Genomic DNA, 12,606 nt, shown 5'->3' on the forward strand with positions numbered 1-12,606 from the left:
CCTGGGACAGATGGTTTGGTTGGATGACGGGTTGGCAAAAGGCTTTAATGCATATTGGTATGGCAATACTAATTTTTCTTTTTATCTTTTCTCTTCTCTTTTGTTGTGTCTTCCCTTGTCTGAGAAAATCCCTCACGAAGACTGTTGACCAAGCGGCACCCACTTTCACACATCTTGAAGTTGATGACCAAGATTTCCAGGATCTCAACTCACCCTGTTTGCCGCTGCAATCTATCCCTTTTGATGATAAAGTGCGAGAGTTCTAGGAAGGGACCATCTTAGGGACAGCATCTGTCAGTGAATGGTAAAGGCCCCGTGTGGAGAAGTGGTGGGCAAGCCGCCATGGGCCACCCATGGGTGTGAAGTGTTCGAGAGCCATGCTGACGGATGAGTTAGCCTATTAGGGTCAGAATTAGGGACAGACTTGCACTTTGCATTAACACCTAGCTAGCGGCCACGGGGTTTCTGTGCCTTTGGGCTAACACGTCTTCTGGTATTAACAAATAACGTTTTATCTCTTAGAATCTAACATTTCATAGGGGGGACTGATGTAGAATTATTAAAAATCTTTATTGAACTTGTATTGAATTATTGCACTAACTCCGTTTTAACCTGATACTGTGACAAATCCTCCATTTTGTCCTCATAACCTGACTTCTCCATTTCAAAACTACATTACATGACAGAATTTCCCAGCACATCTAACACAATAGACAAAGACTGTATTCTCCATAAAGACATGACTACCCAGGAACTGCTGAATTTCCCCTAACTCGCAACTTAGTATAATTCGAAGGCCATGAGAACACTGTAGTAATGAAATGTTCTATTCATAAGAGACCTTGCACCTGACCACAAGACCTGACATCACTGACTGTGTAAAATGACGCTCAAGCCCCCCTTTCCACCGAGTAAACCTCATGCTAAGGGAGATGGCGTTTGAGCCCCTTGTCCCCACCCGTGTCCAAAACAATACCACCTGTCGGTGGGTGGACACGAAGCTAACCACTTAGTTTTTGAGCCAATTAATCATATTGATAGGTGGACACTAATCCAGACACTTAACAATTAATCCAATTAATGATGTTTATTTACTGATATCTTGATAATCAATGATGACGCAAAATGTCTCTTAAAAGGGCCTGCGCGCCCGCTCTGACTTCACTTGCCAATAAATTTCCTCAAAGTTATTTTAACCTGAACTCGGTGTGTCAGACTGAATTACTTCAGCGTATATACGCAATTCAATTTTCTTTAATTTGGACAGGAACAGATAGACATTTAAACATTTTGGTTTACTGAAAAAGTACCATAACATGAGTGTGTGCCTGTGTATGTGTATGCTGGATAAATGCCTTCATGCATACCCTTTAACTCATTGATGGGAATTCATGCCTTCTTAATATAAGTAATTTTTTTTTGTTCTCCCCTTCTAGCACAATCTTCTGCACTGTTTGCTTGTTTTTGTTCTCTCTCTCTACCCCCCTCACTCTGTGATCTTCACACAAGTTATTTACGACCCTTCTAACAAACCTGTGTCTTATCTGCACTCAGATTGCTTTAACCCCTGTATCACAACTCAACTTTGAATTCTATGAGTCGTGTTGCTCAGAAATGCTTCAGACTTGAGAAAGGGAGGTTCTCCCGAAAGCTTATCATTAAAAAAAATTATGTTAGTCCAATGAAAATGGTATTACAAGACACAAACTTTATCTGTTTTTTTACAAGGAATTATGGCAAATTGGTTAAAAGATTCCAAAATGTTGCCAAATATAGGGATATAGAAAAAATTTATTCCACTTCAGCTTTTCTATTAACTTCACTGTTACAACCTAAAGTTTGCAATCTAGTTGTTAAATCATAACCATTCCTTTTTATCAAACACACGTTGTAGTCATGCTAGTTTGACTGTGAGCAATGTCCACCTCATTCCAGCATTTTCTGATCTATCAGATATGAAGGATTTTGATATCTAACGGGGCTTTATATTACCCTCTTGGCCATATTTCAATGCCATACTGTAAGATATATTATACCAGAAAGGTATACATTGTCTGTAAATATTTTAACTTTACTGTTGCTCTCCAGATAATCCATGCATGATCAATAAGGATGTCCACTATTTTGTACTGATAACAAACTCTAAAGAAAAATGTAATCCAGCAATTTATTAACATTGGAATCTTTGACAGTTGGCTTTCTACAATTCTTGTCTATCCTCAAACTTCTGTAAGTCATATTATGGTTTGACATAAAGATGTCCTCTATGCTGCTCTAATAACAAACAATAAAAAATAAAAAATAAAAATATTATTAACATTGGAATCTTTGACAGTTGGTTAATCCAAAATTCATGTCTATGCTTTCAAACTTCTGTCAAGTCATATTTTTAAATACAATGTATCAAAAGTGTCACTTTGTACAAGGTTGGGATCTTTTCCCCCCATATCATTGCCCCTCTGGCAATGAGACAATTAGCACATTGCATATCAAAAGTCCTGTAGCAGGATGCTAAATGATCAAATGTTAATTTGGGTGCAACTCCCAAAGGACATGTTTTGATACTCCCGTTAATATAGTCTACAGTTCAAAATGTACCAAAAATCTATAGCACAGACTGATCTACTGCAACTGCCAAGTTGTCTTAACCACCATCTACAACAGGGTAGTCTAGCCCCCCAACTGTTGTTCTACTACAACTCCCATAATTATCTGTCTGTCTATTGCATCCCAAGAATTGTGGGAGCTGTAGTGCATTATCAACTGGGGGGGAGGGGGGATTCATTGTTTAAAAGAATCACAGAAGACAGCCACTAGGGGCTGGATTAACCCCAAATGTAAGCATAGCAGTTTCTCTGAAACTGATATGTTTGCATCTGCAGGGTTAAAACCTGAGGGACCTGGCACCCAGACCACTTCATTGAGCTGAAGTGGTCTGGGTGACTATAGTGTCCCTTTAGCAATCCTTAATTATTTTTAGAATTGTCAAACAACAGAAGTACATCCTTACCTGCCCATGTCCTTTAAAGCAATGCCACATCATTATAAATTATTAATATTGTCACCTATCTAAATAATCATATTTATTGCACTGATTGTGCCGTCTCACCTTGGGGTAAGTTTTATTCATCATTCTGAATTGTTGTGAAGCAGCCTTTGTGATTTGAAATTAGGTTAAAGTTTCTCCTTGAAATCCTCCTTTGAACGAGTCCTTGTAAAAAGTCTGAGAACTTGCAAGGTGTGTGTGTAGAGTAACAGAAGTCAGTTACCAGGTAACTGAAGTAAAAAAGAAATCAGTAGCCGAGGGGATTGGACAGTGTCATGTACACAATTAGTCACCTGTTTGCTACACGGAAAAGAACATTGTAACGTTACCTGGTTAGACTAGTAATTAGCTCAGTAATAAGTTAAAGGCAATATATAAAAAGTCTTCATTGCTGGTATGGTTTTTTTGTTTCCTTGGTATTTCATTCTCATTCATTCTTTTTTTTTATTTTTATTCTTGCCATATTAAAGTAAATTTTAAATGTGTTTAATGTTTTATTGATGTTAAATTCTAGCTTGCATGAGTTATATTGATAATTTACTTTAAGCCTTATACCCTCTATATTATTATTTACCATTTATATAGCAGCTTCCCAATTATAGAAATTGAATATTTAGAGGTAAAAAAAAAATGCCCTGTTCAAACAAGCTTACAGTCTATGAGGATTTGAGATTCGCTCATATATATCAATTAATGTCTTACCTGGGGACACTTACTGGTAAGGTGGTCTGGTTCTAAAGCAGCGGTTTGATTGTAGATTTTGTTTTAGGACATCTCTTCACTATTGATGAATGGGAAATCAATTTATAGCAAACAAAAAACAAGTCCAGTCATATCTTGGTGACCCCAAATTCTCGACTATAAATTTGGTTCTTGAAATTAATTACATTGTCAAACGGAAGTGAAATTGAGCCATACGAAAACTTTCTCTGAATTAGCAACAAAATATTTCATGAGCCATTCGATGATGAATCCCTAAGCTAACTTTAAAAAAATCATAGCACCAACGCGTTCCACACAAACCATATTACTAGGTAAATAAAGAGCCCAGAGGGAAGAAAAGGGGAAATGAATCCCTGTTAGTACCAGCGGGAATGGGCATCCTATGGCATTAGACAGGATGTATAGATCAATATACAGATCATGGGTTTGGTCTTCCAGGTCCTTTTCATGGGATGGGACAGTAATTCAATTCAGGTACAGTGATATAATAGCATGCACTCCACTCTGTGAAATCAACAGAGGAGGGTTTCTGCACATCTGGTGGGATTGCTTACCCATTCAGATGTTTTGAAGTATGATTAGGACCGAAATTCAAGCAATAACTAATTGGATAATTAATTTCCACCTAAGGTTATTTTTATCACAGCTAAATATTCAACAAATATTTGGTCATTTCAACGCTTCCTTCATTCATATATTGGTGGTCGCAAAAATATTGGAAGCCTCCTTCGGTTCACTGTTGGCCTCTGGTTAAAAAAACAACTAAAATTTCAGTTAAAAATGGAGATGGGGGCGGAGCCTGCGCCTGAACCGGAGCGGACGCAAGTCGCGGTAGCTCCGATACAAACGGTTAGAAAAATCCCCAAAACTACCCTTAAATACCCGCACGAACAAGCGACTCACCCGAGAGCACCGAGGACACGAGCCCGACACAACATAGGTCGTTCTTCCAAGCGGCCAAAGCGCCAAAGAAAAAGAGGAAGACCGGGGCCTACCACGCTACCCAGAGCCTGGACCTGGCGGCTCTGTTCGGCGCCTTCACACCACCGGGTACGTCGGGAGAGCAGGGGCCGGCAAGGCAGGCTACAACAACCGCCGAGATGGGACGCAGACCCCAAAAATCGCCCCAACACATACCATCAAGGGCACAGAACATCGAGCATATGCTCCAGCGGCAGCCATCTCCTAAAATGGCGCCACCTGGGAACAACAGAGCCGCGGAAACGCCAGAGAGTCCTCCACAGACAGACTCATACACAGCCTGTCCAGCTTCACACAGGACCCACCACACTAGCTGCAGGGGACGGGTCAGTTCCAGTCACCCAAAGGGACTTCTAAAACTTGGTGGGAGAAATCAAAAACCTACTGGCAGCTAACATGGCAGCCATTAAGGCAGATATGCAGAAAGTCAATGACAGAGTGAACACAGCAGAGGGGGACATTGCTGACCTCAAACAAGGCATGAATGCTATACAAGAAACCGTCCACCACTTACAAACCATGCAACAAGCACTCTCCATACATCTAGCCACACTGGATGATAGGTCAAGAAGAAATCATCTTAAGATAAGGGGCATACCGGACTCAGTAACCCCAGAAGAACTCCCCCACTATGTGAGGCACCTGGTGGCCACCATCTTGCCGGCCGCACAGGCCAAAAAAGTAACTCTGGATGGAACATACCGCCTGCCTAAGTCCAGCAGGGCCCCAGCGACGGCAGTACAAGACGCCATAGTGCGATACTCACACTCACAAGACAAAATCGCCATCTGGTCAGCGCTGCAGGGCAAGATGCCACTCACCTTCGAAGGCGCTAACCTTACCTTCTACCAGGACCTCACAAGGTCCACCCTGCAGTGGCGGAGATCCCTACAACCTCTCACAACCAAGCTGAGATCAGCAGGTATCAAATACCGTTGGATGTCCCCCAGGCTACTGGTGGTAAACCACAAAGGGACAGCACACAAACTCTCATCGCTGTCAGAAGCCCCAACTTTCCTTACGGCACTGGGTCTACCGCCTCACGTAGGGACCGACGACAGACGGGCGAACTCTCATACATGGAATCCCTCCCGAATAAACCCGTTCGTGCCCGACGCTGGCACGGGCACCCACCCAGGGACCTGATCTCTGGAAAGACTGTATACCCACTTGCAAAGTTGCGAAGTATAATGCCAGAACTGTTACAAGTTGCTCATAATAAGCTATATGTAAATTTGTTACCGCACCACACACATGAGAGTCCCCCATGAAGGACCCACCACCCCACGACTAATAGTTCCTGGAAAATGGGCACTACAGGACAGATGCTCGGCTCCACACCGGCCAGCTCTCCCCCCCCCCCCCCCCCAGGTCAGGGGTGCCACCTAAGGCAGGCCAGTTTACCCACCCTCCAGTACCACACAACACACTATCATAGGATAGTTCTATACTGAACAGCCCGAACCGACACATCCCTAACACCGATCTAGATTAAATACCACGCGATCCCACACTACATGCTCGCAGCCACCTCTACAAACCACCCAGCAAACACTACAACACACACATTCAAACAATTTAAAAAACTGTGCAAGACAATTACTGTTATAACTGTTTTAACCATGCTAATGCTGTATGTTGGTCGAACCCCGCTGCAGCTGTTGGGGCGCAGCGGTACAAAATGTTGGTTGTTACCTATAACATGCACAACAAAAATAAAGAATAAAAAAAAAAAATATGGAGATGGGCATTTCAAATGTATCTCAAGACGGCATGGTTGAGGTTAATAGAGAACCTATAGATGTCAATTATACCCCCTTGCACAATTTTTTTTGTCATGGTCTTGTTGGAAGGACTGTCATATTATAAACACTGCCCTTCATCCCAGACACCCCTGCAAGGGTTTAATTAGGATTTAATTGAGATATATATTTGGCCTATGTGTGTGTCTTGTCTTACTGTGTTTTTTTTTTTGCGATTTGTTGCTCTTGGCATTAATGATTATAGGGCCCAAGATATTCTGTCAATATTTTGGTTTATTGTCTTATGTGATTGTGTTATTTTTGTCCTTCTTGCATGTTTTTACATTTAACACACTACACAGGAAGGTCCCCCAAGCCCCTCTTCTCCTACCTTAAAGGATCACTATAGGATCCTACCTTAAAGGATCACTAAGGTCCCCCCCCCCCTTGGGCCCCTTATGCCTCCATAAATATAGCAAAATCTTACTGTATTCAAGCCTAAAGCTGTAACTCTGCATGCTGTTAGACTCAGAAAAACAAGCAGTCTGCTGACATCAGTAGAAGTGGTGGCCTGATCCAATCAAGTGCTTTCCCATAGGATTGCTTGAGACTGACAGAGGCAGATCAGGGGCAGAGTCAGCATGATTCAAACACAGCCCTGGCCAATCAGCATCTCCTCATAGAGATGAATTGAATCAATGAATCTCTATGAGGAAAGTTCAGTGTCTGCATGCAGAGGGAGGAGATACTGAATGTTTGGATGCATTTTAGCCAGCCCTGACCCAGGAAGGATCTCTAACAGCCATCTGAGGAGTGGCCAGTTAAGTTATCACTAGGCTGTAATGTAAACACTGCAATTTCTCTGAAAAGACAGTGTTTACAGCAAAAAGCCTGAAGCTTAATGATTCTACTCAGCAGAACAAATTCAATAAGCTGTAGTTGTTCTGGTGACTATAGTGTCCCTTTAAAGGGACACTAAAGTCATCAAAACATCTTTAGCTGAACGAAGCAGTTTTTGTGTATAAATCATGCCACTGCAGTCTCACTGATGAATTCTCTGCCATTTAGGAGTTGATTCACTTTGTTTAAATAGCCATAGGCACACCTCCCTGTAAGTGACTTGCAGAGTCTTCCTCAACACTTCCTGTAAAGAGAGATCTAAATGTTTAAACTTACCTTTATTTATTGATAATAAACACCAGGGATTCATTGATAAGGGTAGTGACAGGTTTAGCAACTGCTGGCGCACTGAGCTTCAGCAACATTGCTGGGATTAGATCTGGTCCACACTGGTTTTTCATTTTTAAATTATTAAGATGTCTGTAAGTACAGTGATCGTTCATGGAGTCAGTACGTATATGAACTAAACAAAGGGAATAAACACAGTAAAGGAGGAGAGTATATTTGAAATAAAAAACTACCACAACAGGAGGACATAAGACTTAAATTAGAGGGGCAAAGGTTTAAAAAGATCAGGAAGTGAGCTTCTGAACGAGTCGGTCGCAACTCACCGCAGCTCCGAGTGCCGACAGGATTAACGGCCGTTTCTGCGGCGAAATTACCGCCGGAGTCCGGTGACCACGATCCCCTACAAGCCCCAGACAATGGGGAAGAAAACTAAAAAACACAGACCGGATCCGGGCTCCGGATCCAAAGATATAAGCGCTTACATGCGCCCGACACAGCGACATGAGCTTGCCAAGATGGCGCCGGCTGAGGCCTATACCTCGCAGTCATCGGACGAAGACAGCATACCAGACCCCCTGCCTGCACTTCCTAAGGTACAGTGTAAGCCCCTGCAGCCCACAGATTTAGGCGACCTGGCTCCATCCACTAAAGCTGATATCAAAGCTATGATGCAGGAAATCAGGGCAATGTTTGATGCCGATATGGCACTTGTTAGGGGAGACATTACCACACTTGCAGGCAGGGTGACCTCAGTAGAGGAGGCTGTGAGCGGCACCAAGTTGGCACAAACTGCTACAGAAGCAACCCTAGGATCCCTGCAGAAACAGTGCAATATACTGACAGCACAATTAGCAGGCATGGAAGACAAAGCTAAGGCACGGAATGTGCGTGTACGTGGGGTACCTGAAACTACCAACGCAGGCGAATTGCCGCATTACTGCAGGCGACTCATAGCCACGCTGCTACCCCCAAAACAGGCAAAGCAAGTTGGTATAGACTCCTGTTTCCGTCTTCCTAAGGCCGCAAAAGCACCGCAGGATGCCCCACGGGATGTGCTGCTTAAACTAACTCGAGACTCTGATCGGGGGGCCCTTATGGGTGCAACAAGAGATTCCCCCACGATCTCCTTTGAAGGAGCGCATTTAACGCTATACAGAGACTTATCAAGACACACTATCACGTGGCGCAGAACATTCCACCACATCACGCAGCACCTCCGAGAGAACTCCATCCCATACAAATGGGGTCCCCACAAGCTGATAGCAGACCATGCTGGCAAGATGCACCTCCTGACAAGGGTCTCCGAAGCTCCACTTTTCTTCCAAACCCTAGGCCTTCCAGCGCCGACGAGCATTACTACCACCCGTCCACCGTGGAACGTCGCAGACATCACGCCCTTTGTGCCTCGAGGAACGATGCAGAGAGCTGCAGGCCAACTAACCTGAGCCGAGCAGATATCCACTTCTAAGATCTGTCATAATGTACTTTGCAATATGCTCTATAACGCCCGGCTGAAGGCCTGTTGGGTCCATAGCTTATGCCGGCTACTGAGCACGACTGCGGGACTTTCTATTATGATGATCTCATGTTACAGCGTTTATGTTCATGTTACAGCGTTTATATTCCTCTTATGTTAATTTTATATTGCCTCCGAATAGGAGATACGACCTCACCCTGGCTCCGTAAGCGGACGCCCTACGACTTGACCTAAGCGACATCCACCACCCGCCCCCCTCCCCCCCCCTAGCACAGGCCATGTTAGGTCCCAGCTCTCTAGACAACAGCCCTCATTGCGAGGGAAGCGAACTACCTGACAATCCAGGACCGGACATAAGAACTGCGAACGGCCATGGGTATCCTCAGGCCGCAATATCTTTACATCCCCGACCCCTGACTCACTTACCCTAGGTTACGCATATTACTCTATCTCCTTTGGCAGGGTACCTCAAGCATCCCACACAAGCCCCCCTTGACATTACTACAGCACTTTCCCCGCGCAGGCTAGGGGGATCAACCTAATCTGACTCATAAAACTAAAAATTGGGTAGACGTAGCACCTGTGCGACTTGGAATACCATAACAATCCTCACATATGTAACTTGTTATATACTATACTTCTAAGCACATGTTGTACCTTGAATTATTTGCCTGCAACCCTCAAAAATAAAGAATTAAAAAAAAAAAAAGATCAGGAAGTATAAATTAACTGAGAAGGTAGTGATACCGGAGAAACTGACGGAAGCCAAGCACAGAGAGATGGACACAGGTTTCTTCAGGAAGGAAGAGATTCTTTATTGGATCACCGATCGGGACTCAGAGGGACTAGCGTCACCAAAATACAGCAAAGTCTGAGTACTGAATACATAGAGTACATTCCTTATATAGCACTGTAGCTCCTCCCACAATTAACTACACCCACACATACCCTTAACCTATTTAATGAATAGAGTCTAAACTCATCCATCCGGTCTAACCACGTGGCTCATCTGATACAAAGGAGAGGGACGCGTAATTCCAGTTCTTACATTCCTGCACCTGGTCAGTACAGTGATGACAGTATCTTAGCTACGTGTTATTAACTAACTGATACTACAAACACATATACATACATATGCCTTGTGGCAATCTTAGCCTGCTAAACTTGTATTTTACTGGAATTACATCACATTCCCCCCTTTGATGCCTCTGATATTTCACAATTACTTGAGGCATCACTTAACCTTGGTTTGCATATACCTCAGGTTACCATGAACCAGACCAGACTTATCTTATGATGTGAATCTTCAACATTCATCTTCTTGCATTGGTTCTCCCTGATCTAGAGCCTTATACTTATATATCGCCATTATCTGTGCAGCAGCCTTCCTCTCTGCTATACTTCCTATCAGGCTTTGCACAGACCTAACTACTAAGGGTATAAGACACGGTAGGAGTAGACACAACAGTAAAATCAGTAGGACTCCACCTACCACTGCCTTAAGCCCTCCAAACCACTCATACCAGCTACCAAACCAACTACTTGGATTGTACCCTTTCCATACCTGAGTAGGCACATGCGCTAGTTTAACCATATGGCTAGTAAGCTCAGCTATTGCTTGCCCTTCGTCATCTATTTGAAGACAGCAATTACTTAGGTTAAACTTCCCACATACACCTCCCTCTACTGCCAAAAGGTAATCCAAGGCTAATCTATTTTGGTAGACTGCTGTCCTCATCCTGGTGTTATGCTTCGCTAGAAGATTGAGCGCTTGTGATGTCTCATTTGTGATAATCTCAACCACCGCCTGTAATCTTATAATACGGTTGAGCATATAAATAGGGGTTCTATAACCAAAGGTACCATCCTCAGCCCACGTGGCTGGCCCATAATAATCTATAATACGCTGGGGAGGCCATTCATTATCTTCCCAGGCGCCTATCTCTATGGGTCCCCTTTTCTTCCTATGATTCACATCATACACTTTAACACCTAAAGTCTCACCTGTTTCAATCGGTAACAAGAAGAAGGATGGTTTGAGCATACCCAACACACATGCCCCTTCCCAGTCCTGTGGCAACTCCGAATAGGCTTTCTTACCACAGATCCAGTACAAATTTGCTGGGGCTCTCCAGGTAGATGTGATGGATAGATCAAACCACACATCCTTTAAATTGGCATATCTAGCAAACGGGTTAGATGGTTCTGAGACATTTGAAGCCGACCACCAAGTTGTATTCTTTGTATCATCATCATAAGCTTTTTGCCCTAGACAAGTTAATTCTCCTACAGAAGTATTATACATCATTCCTTTCCTTGCTATGCAAACATAACCTATGATGGAGGTCTTTAATCTCCACTCAGATTTACCTCTAACACTCATATGATAATCGGCTTGTGTAGATATTAATTGGTCAACTGCCTCAGAACCGGACATTACCTCCTTTGCTTCCCAAGGCCATTGGTCTCCCATGTTAGTACCTCCACACACATAGCAGTTGGTAACATTAAGACTACCGGCAATACTTTCAGCTAAATCGATGAACAGGTTTTTAGCATTATGGGGGATCTTATTATCTATACTCATCTCTTCGTAAAAGGAATGGTATACTTGATGAGTCTGGGAGGATACCGTATCAGTCTCTATTCCTATAAACAATAATGTCCCAGGATCTAAACCCGTCCCGTATATTTGAAACCCAAATAAATTTCCATACTTATCTAAGAACTTGTCGGGGTTATTAATGAGTATATGGACTGGGTTGCATTCCATAGACTTACAATAAGGGCTAGTCGGCAACTTAGTCACTATCATGTCTTTGTCTACTGTCTGTCCCCAAGTTGCCCACCCCACACAAGACCAATATGGGCAAAAGTTATAATCTCTATTTGGGCATCTAGGACTTACATATTTATTTTTGCTACTGGGACAAATATATTTATCGTTAGACCCATACGTCCTCTCCCATCTAAGATCCCCACATACATTCCACGGCTTTCTACCACTCGATATCGCTTTACACGCATCAAATAGCAGAACACCCGAAGAATGTACGGATTCTAACACCGTTTTATTAATTAGGGTCCCCTGAGGATCTCCATTCCTGAGAGTCAACCAGATTGTACGAGGTTGATACTCCGGACTGAAGCACTTAGGTTCTCCTACTCCTAAATGGCACACACTATAATCTATATTTAAGTATCTACATCTCGATACATCTCCTTTACACTCGTATTGTGAATGCCAAATTAGGGTTTGGGAAATATGGTTACCTGTTCTCGTAGTCTTAATGCATACCTCACAGCTAGGAGTGTCGGTACCTCTACCTTCCTGAATATAAAAACACATGTAAATAAACACAATCAAAAGCACATCTTTCGCCGTCATCCTCAGTCTTCGTCCGTGCGATGGAACCTCAGCTTCCAGGATGTGAGGGCTGCAGGGAATG

At 43.2% G+C, this 12,606-nt stretch overlaps 1 protein-coding gene across 1 annotated transcript in view; it reads right to left on the reverse strand.

The window, feature by feature from the left end:
• Positions 1–3,225, reverse strand: part of LDLRAD1 (low density lipoprotein receptor class A domain containing 1) — a 30,726-nt gene extending 27,501 nt beyond the window's left edge. Inside the window, exon 1 of the mRNA XM_063427252.1 lies at positions 3,110–3,225. Coding sequence (XP_063283322.1) covers positions 3,110–3,133 — 24 coding nt within the window. The 5' untranslated portion in view covers positions 3,134–3,225. The remainder of the gene's footprint in view (positions 1–3,109) is intronic.
• Between the last annotated feature and the right edge of the window lie 9,381 nt (positions 3,226–12,606).

The sequence above is a fragment of the Pelobates fuscus genome, chromosome 7 (assembly GCF_036172605.1).
Source record: "Pelobates fuscus isolate aPelFus1 chromosome 7, aPelFus1.pri, whole genome shotgun sequence".
NCBI lineage: Eukaryota > Metazoa > Chordata > Amphibia > Anura > Pelobatidae > Pelobates > Pelobates fuscus.